The 11,093-nt window shown below is 45.8% G+C and overlaps 1 protein-coding gene across 4 annotated transcripts in view; it reads right to left on the bottom strand.

Moving 5' to 3' along the window:
- Positions 1-735: 735 nt before the first annotated feature.
- RUBCN (rubicon autophagy regulator) overlaps positions 736-11,093 on the bottom strand; it is a 60,193-nt gene continuing 49,835 nt past the window's right edge. For all 4 annotated transcript variants that reach the window (XM_014783042.2, XM_014783044.2, XM_014783043.2 and 1 more), the window contains 9 exons: positions 10,831-10,891; positions 9,938-10,070; positions 9,150-9,295; positions 8,260-8,324; positions 7,540-7,778; positions 6,908-6,969; positions 6,300-6,453; positions 5,106-5,199; positions 736-4,877 (listed from right to left, as the gene is read on the bottom strand). In XM_014783042.2, coding sequence (XP_014638528.1) covers positions 4,699-4,877; positions 5,106-5,199; positions 6,300-6,453; positions 6,908-6,969; positions 7,540-7,778; positions 8,260-8,324; positions 9,150-9,295; positions 9,938-10,070; positions 10,831-10,891 — 1,133 coding nt within the window. In that variant the 3' untranslated portion in view covers positions 736-4,698. The remainder of the gene's footprint in view (positions 4,878-5,105; positions 5,200-6,299; positions 6,454-6,907; positions 6,970-7,539; positions 7,779-8,259; positions 8,325-9,149; positions 9,296-9,937; positions 10,071-10,830; positions 10,892-11,093) is intronic.

The raw sequence follows: 11,093 nt of genomic DNA, 5'->3' as shown, positions 1-11,093 counted from the left end.
TTTAATCACATTCATCTTTGATCCCAAGAACATCAAGTTCACAATGGGAAAGCTTGGACCATGTGGCAGTTGCTATCACTACAGCTTTAAAAGCAAGCAGTTTAATATCCTGGAGATTGGATATGGGAAGACTGTAGCTGATCAGGGCAGAAGAGCCAGCAGGATATGGTGGGCATAGTGATCCCTTTCTCCCATACCCTAAGCCAAAAAGTTCAAAGGAAAAAGGAAGCAAAGTTGGGCCTCACTCTAACCAGGATGCTATAAAGATCATGCCTACTCTTTACACCATTAGAGGGTATAGTAAACCTACACACACTGGGGGCCACAGAGAATGATGAATAACATAGTCAATGCCACAATGGACAACTGTCCAGCTCACAGTTCCCCTTTCCTTGGGGTGAGTCCCCAACACAGCCATAACTCTACTCTCTGGCCTGCCTCGCTGGTAGTAGGCTCAAGAAAAGGCCTGCAGACCCTGCAGCAGAGGTTCCCTGAGCTGCCCTGGTCTCTGCCCTTCCGGACACTTGGTTGTTAATTTTCCTTGGATTCTGTAACGTATCCCAGTATCTTTCCAATATCTTGCCTCCCGCCTTTTGTTCCACGCTTTAAAATGTCAGAGTCAGAGCAGAACATTTGGGATTTATCTTTTTAGAGGTTTTTGGGTAATGAGGTGACAGTGATGATGCTGATATGACACACCCTAGTCCAAACATAATCTACTTCCTGAACTACTGCAGCCACCTCCCTCAAAGATCCCACTGCTTCTACTCTTGTGTTACTCTAGTTATTCTCTGCAAAGTGGACACTGACATTTTAACCAGATCTGTCACTCCTCTGATTAAAACTCTTCAATGGCTCTCCAATATTCTTAGAACAAAATCTAAAATCCTTAGCTCCCAATGTTCTTGGAATAAAACCTAAAATTCCTAGTAAGTCCTTCTTGCAGTTCCTTGCCCAAACTCCTCCTGTCTCAGGACCATCACATGTGCTCGTCCTGGTCTGGAGCCCTTTTCTCTCTACTCTGAACCTCATTCTTTGGGTCTTGGTTGAAGTATCACTTTCTCAGGGGCCTTACTTATCTCCAACCTAAATTAAGTCCCCTTGTTATTTATTTTTTTAATAGCATCTACTCTCTCCCTTCATAGCTGTTATTACAACTTGCATTACATATTCATTTTGGTGACTTGAAAGCAATGTCTATCTCCCCTACAACACCTTAAGGGTAGAGACTGTCTCCATTTTGCTCCCTGCTGTAGCCCCAGAGTCTAGCAGAGAAACCGGCATATAGTTGGTACCCAAATATTTGATGGATGATTCAATAGGAAGAGACTGGCATAGCTGGAGATGCTTGAGATGTAAGCTAAGAACCTGAATTTGTGTGCTAGTGGTAGAAAAGGAATGAGATAGATTTATTTTAAAGAGAAAAATCAACAGAACTTGATAACAGGTGGTGGAAGGAGGTAATGCTTTACTAGCTGAACATGTCACTTGACTCCAAGAGGAAGACAACTAAATTTTCAAACTGGGGTGACTAATGGTTAGGTTTGGGGAAATATGATATTTATGTTAGTTTTAGATACATTGGTTGGAGACGACCAAAGGACATCGAAGAGGAAATGTTCAGAAAGTTGCAGGGTGGGGCTGGAGCTCCAGTGGGCCAGGAGCGTAGAAGAAACTCAGAGCCAGTTGTTCATAGAAGTGGGAACTGAAGCATCTAAGACAATTCAGATGTTATGGAGAGGAAGATTTACGGCACTTTAAGAGACAGTTACACCAAGGGGCTGGGTAAGGCACACCCACGAACTGGAAAGGACTATGGGCCACAAAGACTGTATACATGAAGAAACAAAAATTCAGAAGTGATCTGCTCAAGGTCATATAGCAAGTCAGTGATGAAGCATTCCAACCCACTTTTCCTGACTTGTAAGGTCCAGTTTTCTTTGCATTATAACACAGAAACCTCCTGAATTTTCAGACATGCCTGCTTTACAGTAGACACTCAGTACTACTTCCTCATAGTCAAGGCAGGCAAATAAAAGGCAGAATTTCATTTCCATAGTTTATTAAAGATGACAATGAACTGTCAGGCTATGTATGAATTACAGCAAGTAGAAATCCAGTTCAGAACACAAGTTGTACACACACAGAATATCTCTATTTAGACTCTTGCTCCTCTTATATTAAATCAACAGAAGCTCTAAAGCCTTGGTAGAGAAAGTCAGTAACAGCCTCATTTAAGTGGAAAATATTTACTTTCCACTCTTCTGCTATGTCTTGAATCTTGTCTCCACCTCGTAAGCAAACTTTTTTTCCCTTTATTTATAAAAAAGAACACTTCTTCCCTCTCATTTCATTCAGAAGGAACTCTCTTCAGTGCATTCAAAGCTTTTCCCCACAATAGCAGGGGATTTTCAGATACTGGTAAGTTACAAAGTGCTTTCAAAACATCCCATCCTCTTTCCTCTCTCCTCTTACTCTCAAATAAATAAATAAACAAATGGGTATTTGGACAGTGATGACAGCAGACTGTCAGGGTCACTAAAACAGATATGTAATCAAAAAGGATGGAGTGGCGGAGGTGGAGAAAAATAAGTGAAAAACAAGGAGCATGTAAGATCGTTGAGTTCAGCTTTAGAAACTGTCAGCATTTTCCATCTTTTGTTCCTCTGCTAATATGAAACAGGCAGGACAATAATGAGAGTACATCTCTCCTCCAGTGTACTGACTTGGAGTAAGGAGTTGGATTTGTAATTTAAACCAAAACTGGAAGTAGAGATCACCATTTTTTACAAACCTCTGTCTGAATCTGAGGCCTAACCCTTAGTAAGACTTGAGTTTTGTGGGGTCATTCCCAAAGCTCCTTAAAGGACAAGGGAGCTTCTAGTCGGCCCTTCAAAACTGGGCTGGGCTAGAGGCCTTGGCTTTCAGAGCCTCCCCTCCGAACTGAAGGGAGAGCAGCCTCAGGGTCTTCCAGCCTGATGCAGCTTCAGATCCCAGTCTGACAGAGAGGGACCAACGCCATGGGCCAATTCCTCCCTGCTCCTGCCCTGGTGGAGCCTCAGCTCTGGCCATTACCTTACTGCCCCTCTACTTCCCGTGAGCCTCCTGGTTGCCTCCAGCCCAGGCACTCATCAGCTTCCACCAACCACGTGCAACTTTCTGTTCAGCTTCCTAGGGCAGTGCCCACACCAAGTTTTTTCTACTAGCAACTAACTATGGAAAGACAGGTACACAGGAAGAAGTCAGTCTCAGAACAAAAATGCCGTGGGCTTTTGTTCACAGAGCTGCCGGCTCTCGGAGCAGCGACCCTGACCAGTGTTTTACGTAGAGGTCAGGAGCTACAGCAACTTAAAGAACACCACAAACATATACACGGTCCCATCAAAAACTTTTCCAATCAAAACACATATTTAAAAAAAAGGGGGTATGTGTGTTAAAATTAGTACTATGAAAAAGAATGACTGAACATACGAATATCACCAGGCTAAAGAGTTAAGTGCATAATAGGCATGAAGGCTCTTGTTATCCCAAGAACACAGGAACATTCACACTCACATCCACAAGTTGTCAAGTTCTCTAACACTACTATAGCAGGAAGCTTTTTCCCCAACTTTGATGAAAGAAACCAAGGCAAGACATCAGCCATCAGGGAGGGTCCCAGCTCTACTGCAAGAAGGGCAGAGAAAGAATGGAGTTGGGTTTTCCTTTTACTCAGAACCACAATGACCATCTAACAGAGGACACAGTGGCAAGAGACCCGCTAATAAGATGGCTAATGGGGTTTCTGGTCTCAATTTAGGATGGCATCAGGGACTTGCCTGAGCTTGAAAGATTATAGCTGCCCCAGAGACAGGTTGACTAGAAGGGACCTTATCACCTAAGAGGTGGGCAGCAGCTCCTCTGACTGAATAAATGCTCCTTAAGCAACAGAGCTGTAGCCTCACCTATGCTTGGTGTAAGGCTATGAATGCGCCTGGCCTAAGCATCAGTTCTGTTCTTTGCTTCAAGCTCACCAGGGTGGATAAAGAAAGTCAGCTTGCGACATCACTATGCCTAGAATATTTCAAACGAAGAAGTCATGGCTGCCTCCTTGAGGTCTCTGAGGATTCCAGGGTAGTAATAATGTTGTTTTTATGGCCTCAAAAATACCTAAATAAGCTGGACAGAATGCCCACAATGTAGTCCAATTCTCTGCTGCTTCTCCTCAGGGCACAGTCTGACCCTATTTCAGGATTGGGAGAGAAAACTCCACCCTCCTGTTTCAGCAGCAAAGGAGAAGTGAGTTGGTTGAGAATGGCCTGGCTCAGAAGCTCCAGAACTAAAACAAAGTAAAACTGGAAATGACACTTGAGATGCAGCTGAAACCAGATCTGGTCTAAGTGGAGAAGGCCATGGATGAAAGAATTGGGTCCCACTGTCCATCCCTCTGACAGAGGTACTAGAAGCTTCACTTAAGGACCCATGTGTCAGTTCTGATGGAAATACTTGGTACCCACAAATTGTCACCACAGGCTGGACCCCATCAACCTAACAAAGGTCGACTATACATGGACTCTAGACAAGTCATAAAAAATAATAATGATAATAATTCAAAAAAAAAAAAAAAACTCAAGTGGGGAAAGTCCTTAAAAGGGTGGCTCAGTTCTGCACAGTCTAGTGTGACCCTAGCCCCTAGAAAGAGGGCTTAATGTGCTTTCTTCAGGTGGTCTCTAGGACGGTGGCCTCTAGGGCCAAGGCTTCAGTGGGTTCCTCCTCGTAGTCTGACATGTAGGACTCCAGGCTCTGCTTGGCCAGCAACTCCCGCCGGGCCTGGAGCCGCTCACACCGAGGACAGGTCCCAGACTTGAAACAAGCTTTATGGTAACACGCTTTACACTCTGCAGGTTGGGAAGATGAGAGAGAAGAGAATAATATTTTTCATCTCAAGTTGGAAGTAAGTCACTGCCACAGCCCCTTCCCACCACTGTTGCTCGGTGTGCCTGTGGTGAAACACAGGGAGTTGCTGAATCAAACCAAACTCTTACTAATAGGGGTGGCTGAAGGGAAATAAATCAGCTTTGTGTTCAGGCTTGTTTGCCCACTCCACACCTGGCACTAGCCCTCACCTTCACAGGTCCGGCACTTATGGAGCTCAAAAGGAAAGATGATGTCATCCTCATTCTGACAGAACTCACAGATGAAGCCCTTGGCTTGGCAGAGCTGCAGAGGAAAGGGACAGGCAGCAAAATGAGAGGCAGCACACCAGGAGCTGGCACAACAGCGTGAACACAAGTGAGAGGAGGGCAGCATATAAATAAGACTTGAATGGGCTCTCAGGGGTTCTCCTGCCTCCTGGGAAGAGATCCCAGCTGGACTTAGAAGCATGATAGCTAAACTGGGGCAAGGCTGGGCAGAGTTAGACAAAGCTTTAAGGTGGACACAGGAGAGGCATGAGTTTGAGAAACTCCAACCACGAGAGTGGCTCTCAATGAAGAGATGAAAAGAAGGAAGGACGTGCCACAAAGGGCTTCTTCCTAAAGACAAAATTCCAGTCTGGGTAATGATCTTATTTTGAAATAGGAACCACAGCCAATTAAGATAAAATGTGAAGGCGAGGATATTTCTCCCAAATAACACCTAGCCTTGAGTCAGACCATAGTCAAGTCTTCCAATTCCCCCCACTACACAGGGTCTCTATACATGTCTCATTTTAAGCTCTACTTCTGGGACTGTCACAAGAATACAAACTGGACATATTCTAAGATGGGAAATTGTAAGAATGGAATTTCTAAATTTCTGGCATGTTGGGTATATCAAGAACAATAATATCTTGCTTCTATAGAATACTTAAAGTTTACAAAATGCTTTCACATAAACTATTTCATCAATCCTCAAAAACTGACAGGAAAGGATAGTAGCTATTATTTATTATCTTCATTTTAAAGACAAGAAAATTGAGGCTTATCTCAGAGGGCAAAGTACTTCCTTTGGTCACAGTGATTGAAAATGAGAAAGCCAAGACCCAGTCCCTCTCCAGACTCTAATTCAAGGTTCTCCTCCCATGTCATGACAATTCTATAGCAAAGGCTTGCTTAGTCCTGCCCGTTACCCATGACCAATGCCAGCACCAAATCCTCGTCTAATTCTAGGTTCTTTAGATCTGAATGATTTAGCTGTTCACCAACCCAGGGAAGAGCAACCCTGTCCAGTTTCTCTCTTTCAACTCCTCAGAACTGAAGGGCAAGAACCCTGGGTCCACCCCACTCCCCGTATCCCTAAGAAGGAGCCCAGTTGCATGCTAAAGCGAGACTTTCTTTTACCATGCATCGCTCTACATGGGCAGCCCCCGCCCTGGTGAGCTCAGCAAGCCGGGGCCCCAGCTCCCCCTTCCTGGTTGCAGTCAGGTCATTCAGCGAGTATAGGTGGAGATCCTCTGTCAGGTGGCCCGGAACTGTGTCAAAGGCATCCAGAAGCCTACAGGAAATGAGAGGAAGCAGGTGGGAGCAGAGAATGAACACCTTGTGTGGCACATCAGAGAAGCATCTCTATCCAGAAGCAGGATAGGGAAGGGAAGGGCCCCAGGCAGAGCTAACGAGGATGGTCAACACTGAACCAGCCTAGGTGTTCCAGACCACCTAGCCCTCCCACACTACCAGGAGTCTGGATGGCAAAAGTGACTTTTACTCTGCAGAGTGATTCTACCAATTTGCAAAGAGTGGTAGGCCTGCCCTGGATAGAATAACCAAATTTCCCCTTTCAGAGAGAAGGATACAGACACAGTTACTGCTATAGGCTTCTCACTTACCATTTCTGGAATTTTCTGCACGATTCCCCTACTCTCCTTCACATAACAAGGGCCAACTACCAGAATGTTTCTTTCAGAGACATTAACCCAGCCAGAGGCCTCTGGGCTCCACACAAGACTTACTCTTTGGCCAGTCGGCATGTCTTGAACATGTTCTTCATGTGATACAGCTGGATCCGTAGCAGCTGAAGAAAAAGACATTGGTGGGGGGGTGGGGGGGTGGCGGTGGCAGGTAAGAGGGGGTAAGAAGAAGAGAGACACAATTGTTAGAACAACCAGTACATTTAAACCCTGTGGGTCTGGAAGCTCTGCATGCAACAGCGAGAGCCAGACTGTTCTCTACACCTATAACTCAACAACTTGCTTCAAAGTGACCTCCAGGCAGGGAAGGCCCCTCTGCTAGGTCAGTCTGCCCAAATCACATACACAGCTGGGAGCCGCTGAGAAATCCAGAATTGGAATTTCCCACCTGATACCCTATTCTCCATTCAGTAATATTTTGGCTTTTGCCATCGAGTGCTATCTACAGCTTCAGAGCTGCCATTGCCAGGTTTGAGACTCTAACTAGATAGATACTCGGGAAGTGGCAAGAGATTAACAAAGTGTATAGAGAAAGTGTGAATGATGAGATGGTTATAGCTCTGACGTGGTGACAAAGAGAAGTGCGGTGATCTTGGGAAAGCCTGTATGAACAGAAAGAGGGGATAAGGGGATGAGAAGGGTAATCTATGATGAGGCCTTTTCAAGGGTCTTACCCGAACTTGATTGAGCAGCTTGACCTTCCTATAGAGGGCACTGTTGATGTCCTGCACATTGAAGAGAGGATCGTTCCAGATCTTAATGAGCAGGTCCTTGGAGAAATTGCTGACATAGTACTTGCTGAAGTCCCACTTGCGCAAAACCCGGCTGGGGATGACCATCTGGGCATTCTCGTGGCAGCACTGACAGAAGTACTTGCCCAAGTACTCACAGTACCGCAGCCGCTTAATATAATCTGGAAAAACCAGAAAGTCAAAGGTCAGACGTGGCTCTCCCATCTGTAAGCTGGTGAAGCAGCTCTGCTGTTCCTTTTGAAAGAGCAGGAAGGGATGGCCAGTGGGCTCCAGCCACCTCTGTTTGAGCTCTCATAGCTGGCAGAAACCCACACGGTGGGGCCTATGGTTTCTGTGTCCCAATCTGAAGGCCACTGAGGAAACAAACCCTGCCAAAGTTGGTAAGATCCAGCCTCCAAAAACCTGACCGAAAGTGTCCAATTTTCCCCAGTATAGAATTCTGGCAATGTGCTCCCAGAAACAATTGACCTCTGACTGGCAGTGATCTTGCCTAGTCCTACCTTCTAAGTCCAGGCCCCTTCTTTCTCTTTCCCTAGTTTTGCTCTGTCACCTCCTCTTACTACCTTTCTGATCAGCCCCTCTCCCAAGTGTGCAAGAGAGTAAACCACTGGAGGCAATATGGGGGTCAGAGAAGATGCTCACCAGGGTCAGTCCGGATGCCACATCCTGCACAGCGGTAATTCTGCTTGGCCACAGCAATTTTCCTCCTGAGGAAAGTGGAAGGAGAGGGGATTGGCAGATACAGCTGATGAAGCCTCTGAGACGTAAAGGATGAGGGTACAAACATAGGGCTCTTGTTAAATATGGGAATCCACCTATTTTTTTAGAGTTGTACAAAATGAACCTGTTGGGAGAAACTATTCAAACCGAGGATTTATAAGGTTAGAATTTAGGTCTAGGTAGTGACTCTCCCCAATAATGAACCACACTTGCTGTACAAATGTAAGAGATGAGAAAGAGTAAAGAGGAGAGAACAATAGGAAAGAAAAGCGTCCATCCATCTTAAGAGAAGAAAAACCAGTAAGCTCAGAAAACTACTGGGAGGAAGGTGACAGGTTGGGAAGGTCAGTGATAAAACAGTCACGTCTGGGAAGGAATGGGAGGATTACGAGTAAGACTTGAGGACAAGATGGATAGTCCTCTCCCTCTGCCTTTATTTTTTTTTATTTTTTATTTTTATTTATTTATTTTTTAAAGATTTTATTTATTTATTTATTTTCCCCCCAAAGCCCCAGTAGATAGTTGTATGTCATAGCTGCACATCCTTCTAGTTGCTGTACGTGGGACGCGGCCTCAGCATGGCCAGAGAAGCGGTGCGTCGGTGCACGCCCGGGATCCGAACCCGGGCCGCCAGCAGCAGAGCGCGCGCACTTAACCGCTAAGCCACGGGGCCAGCCCTCCCTCTGCCTTTAAATGAACAGAATTGTGTGGGAGGTACAGCTGGAGGCAGAGACAAGAGGGTGAGGAGACAGCCCTGATAATCCAAAGAGGATGTATTCATTTTCCAAAGGGCATAGATACTGGCTACTCACGTTGGGGCTGGATGAACATTAAATATTATCTGAGGCCGGGGTGGGGCCCACTCCAGGTTGCCACGAACACGAATACGCAGCTTGTAGATATCAGCGTGCTGCCCGTCATCTGGTGAGATGGGCAGTGAGTCAGGGATGGGCAGGAGCTGCAGGAGAAAAGCACAGGGTGATGGGACATGGACAGTCCAGGGGAACACATATGCTTGACCCTCCGGCCATGATAGAAGCATAGTTAATGAAAGACATTTCAGGAACACCACAGGTAAAGGCTTCAGGGAACCTTGGCCCTTGAAACAAACCATAAGTCACCAGGGTACTGGAAGTGAGAGCTTGGGTTCCAAGAAGAAAAAGGAACAGAAACAGCATCCCAGTGAGGTGGTACCCATTGCTGATGCTGTCCCTGAACCCATCCCAAGACCCTTGGTACGCCAGGGTGCTTCATGCCTTACTCAACTGCAGAGCAAAGAAGAATCTGAACAATTCACTTTTTCAGTGTCTCAAAGGTGGTCACAACACAGGAGTTCCACCTTTGGTCTAGGGGGCAGTCGTGTGGAATAAGGACAGTGAAGGAGCCATTATCTCCTGTTTTGACAATTGCTAGGGAAAACCTAGGCAAGTACGCATTCATTCATTCAACATATTTGTAATGAACAGCTTCTGTGAGTAAGGAAGGAAACACATAGGTTCATTCTAGACTGGGGACATGTGACAAAGGAGAACAATATCAGAAAGGCTCACAGCCTCCTGTGCTTGGACAGTGGGTGGAGAAAATAAGCTGAAGAGTCTACCTTCTGAGGGGCATCATGCTCTGGAACTAGCCACTCTAGCTCCGAGGCGGCTGGGAGCTGCATCCCCTCAAACTGCTTCAGGAGCCCCATGGCCACTGCCTCAGCGGATGTGGAGTGGAGGAAGCAGTGGGAGCTGGGAAGGAGAGATGCAGGGAAGGCTGAGCATAAAGAAATGACGGGAAGATGGAATCCTTCCCTTCAGGGTCTGATACCATTCGCAGTGACTTCTGAGCTGAGACAACACTGGCAGCACCCACACTCTGCTCAGCCTCTTCTCTCATCATCTTCAGATACATGTGCACAATGAAAATATACTGGTCTTATAGTCCTAAGACTTAGGCTTAAATCTCACTTACTAGCATTACATGGCACTGCTAGGTAACGATTCTGTATTCACTGCCTTTCTCTACACTTCAGTTTCTTTAATTGCAAAATGGGGATTATAACACCTGTTTACAAAATAAAGTGAGTAAAACTGCCTTGTGGTCTATAAAGGGCTATTGTTGCTCCCAAATGAGCTACTATTTCCCCTCACTGAGTCCACACTGCAGAACCTGTTCAATTTGATTTCATAATCAGAAATCATGATCATTGCTCTCTCTTTTGAGATCTGATCTTCTGGGGGCCTCTGGTATAATCAGAATCAGGAGAGCAAGGAACAATCCACACTGTGAGCTTTGCCTCCACCAGAGCTCACCCCGTTTGAACCAATAATCTTCTGCTCTTTTTCCCTGGGCTTGTCACCATCAGGCAGGCCCATCACTTTAACCTTGCCTCTTTGTGAATTTGGATGGCCTCATCCATGCATGGCCTTTCTCATCTATATGCCAAGAACTGGGTTTGCTACTCCACATACCCCAAGGTTTTATTTTTTTTTTAAAAAAGGTACTTACAAGGATTGGGAGGAAATGATGGATTTGCTGTTTGAGGCTGTGTTCCTTCTGATGTCAGCATCTAAATGGAAACCAGAGATAAGAGGAGCAGGAAATGGAAAGGGAAGAAGTAAGAGATAATAATGGAAATCATTCCAAGCAATTGCCAGCTAAGCACTCAGGGTGGCAGCTAGCTGCTGCATTCTATGTGGGATAAGGAGCAGAGTCCAGGTGAAGCCCTACATACAACGTATAGTTTGGCTCTGTTCAAGTCACAACCAGGC

The sequence above is a fragment of the Ceratotherium simum genome, chromosome 15 (assembly GCF_057802395.1).
Source record: "Ceratotherium simum simum isolate JZ-2026a chromosome 15, ASM5780239v1, whole genome shotgun sequence".
NCBI lineage: Eukaryota > Metazoa > Chordata > Mammalia > Perissodactyla > Rhinocerotidae > Ceratotherium > Ceratotherium simum.
The sequence above is the reverse complement of the archived record's forward strand: the minus strand, read 5'-3'. Positions and strand labels throughout refer to the sequence as shown.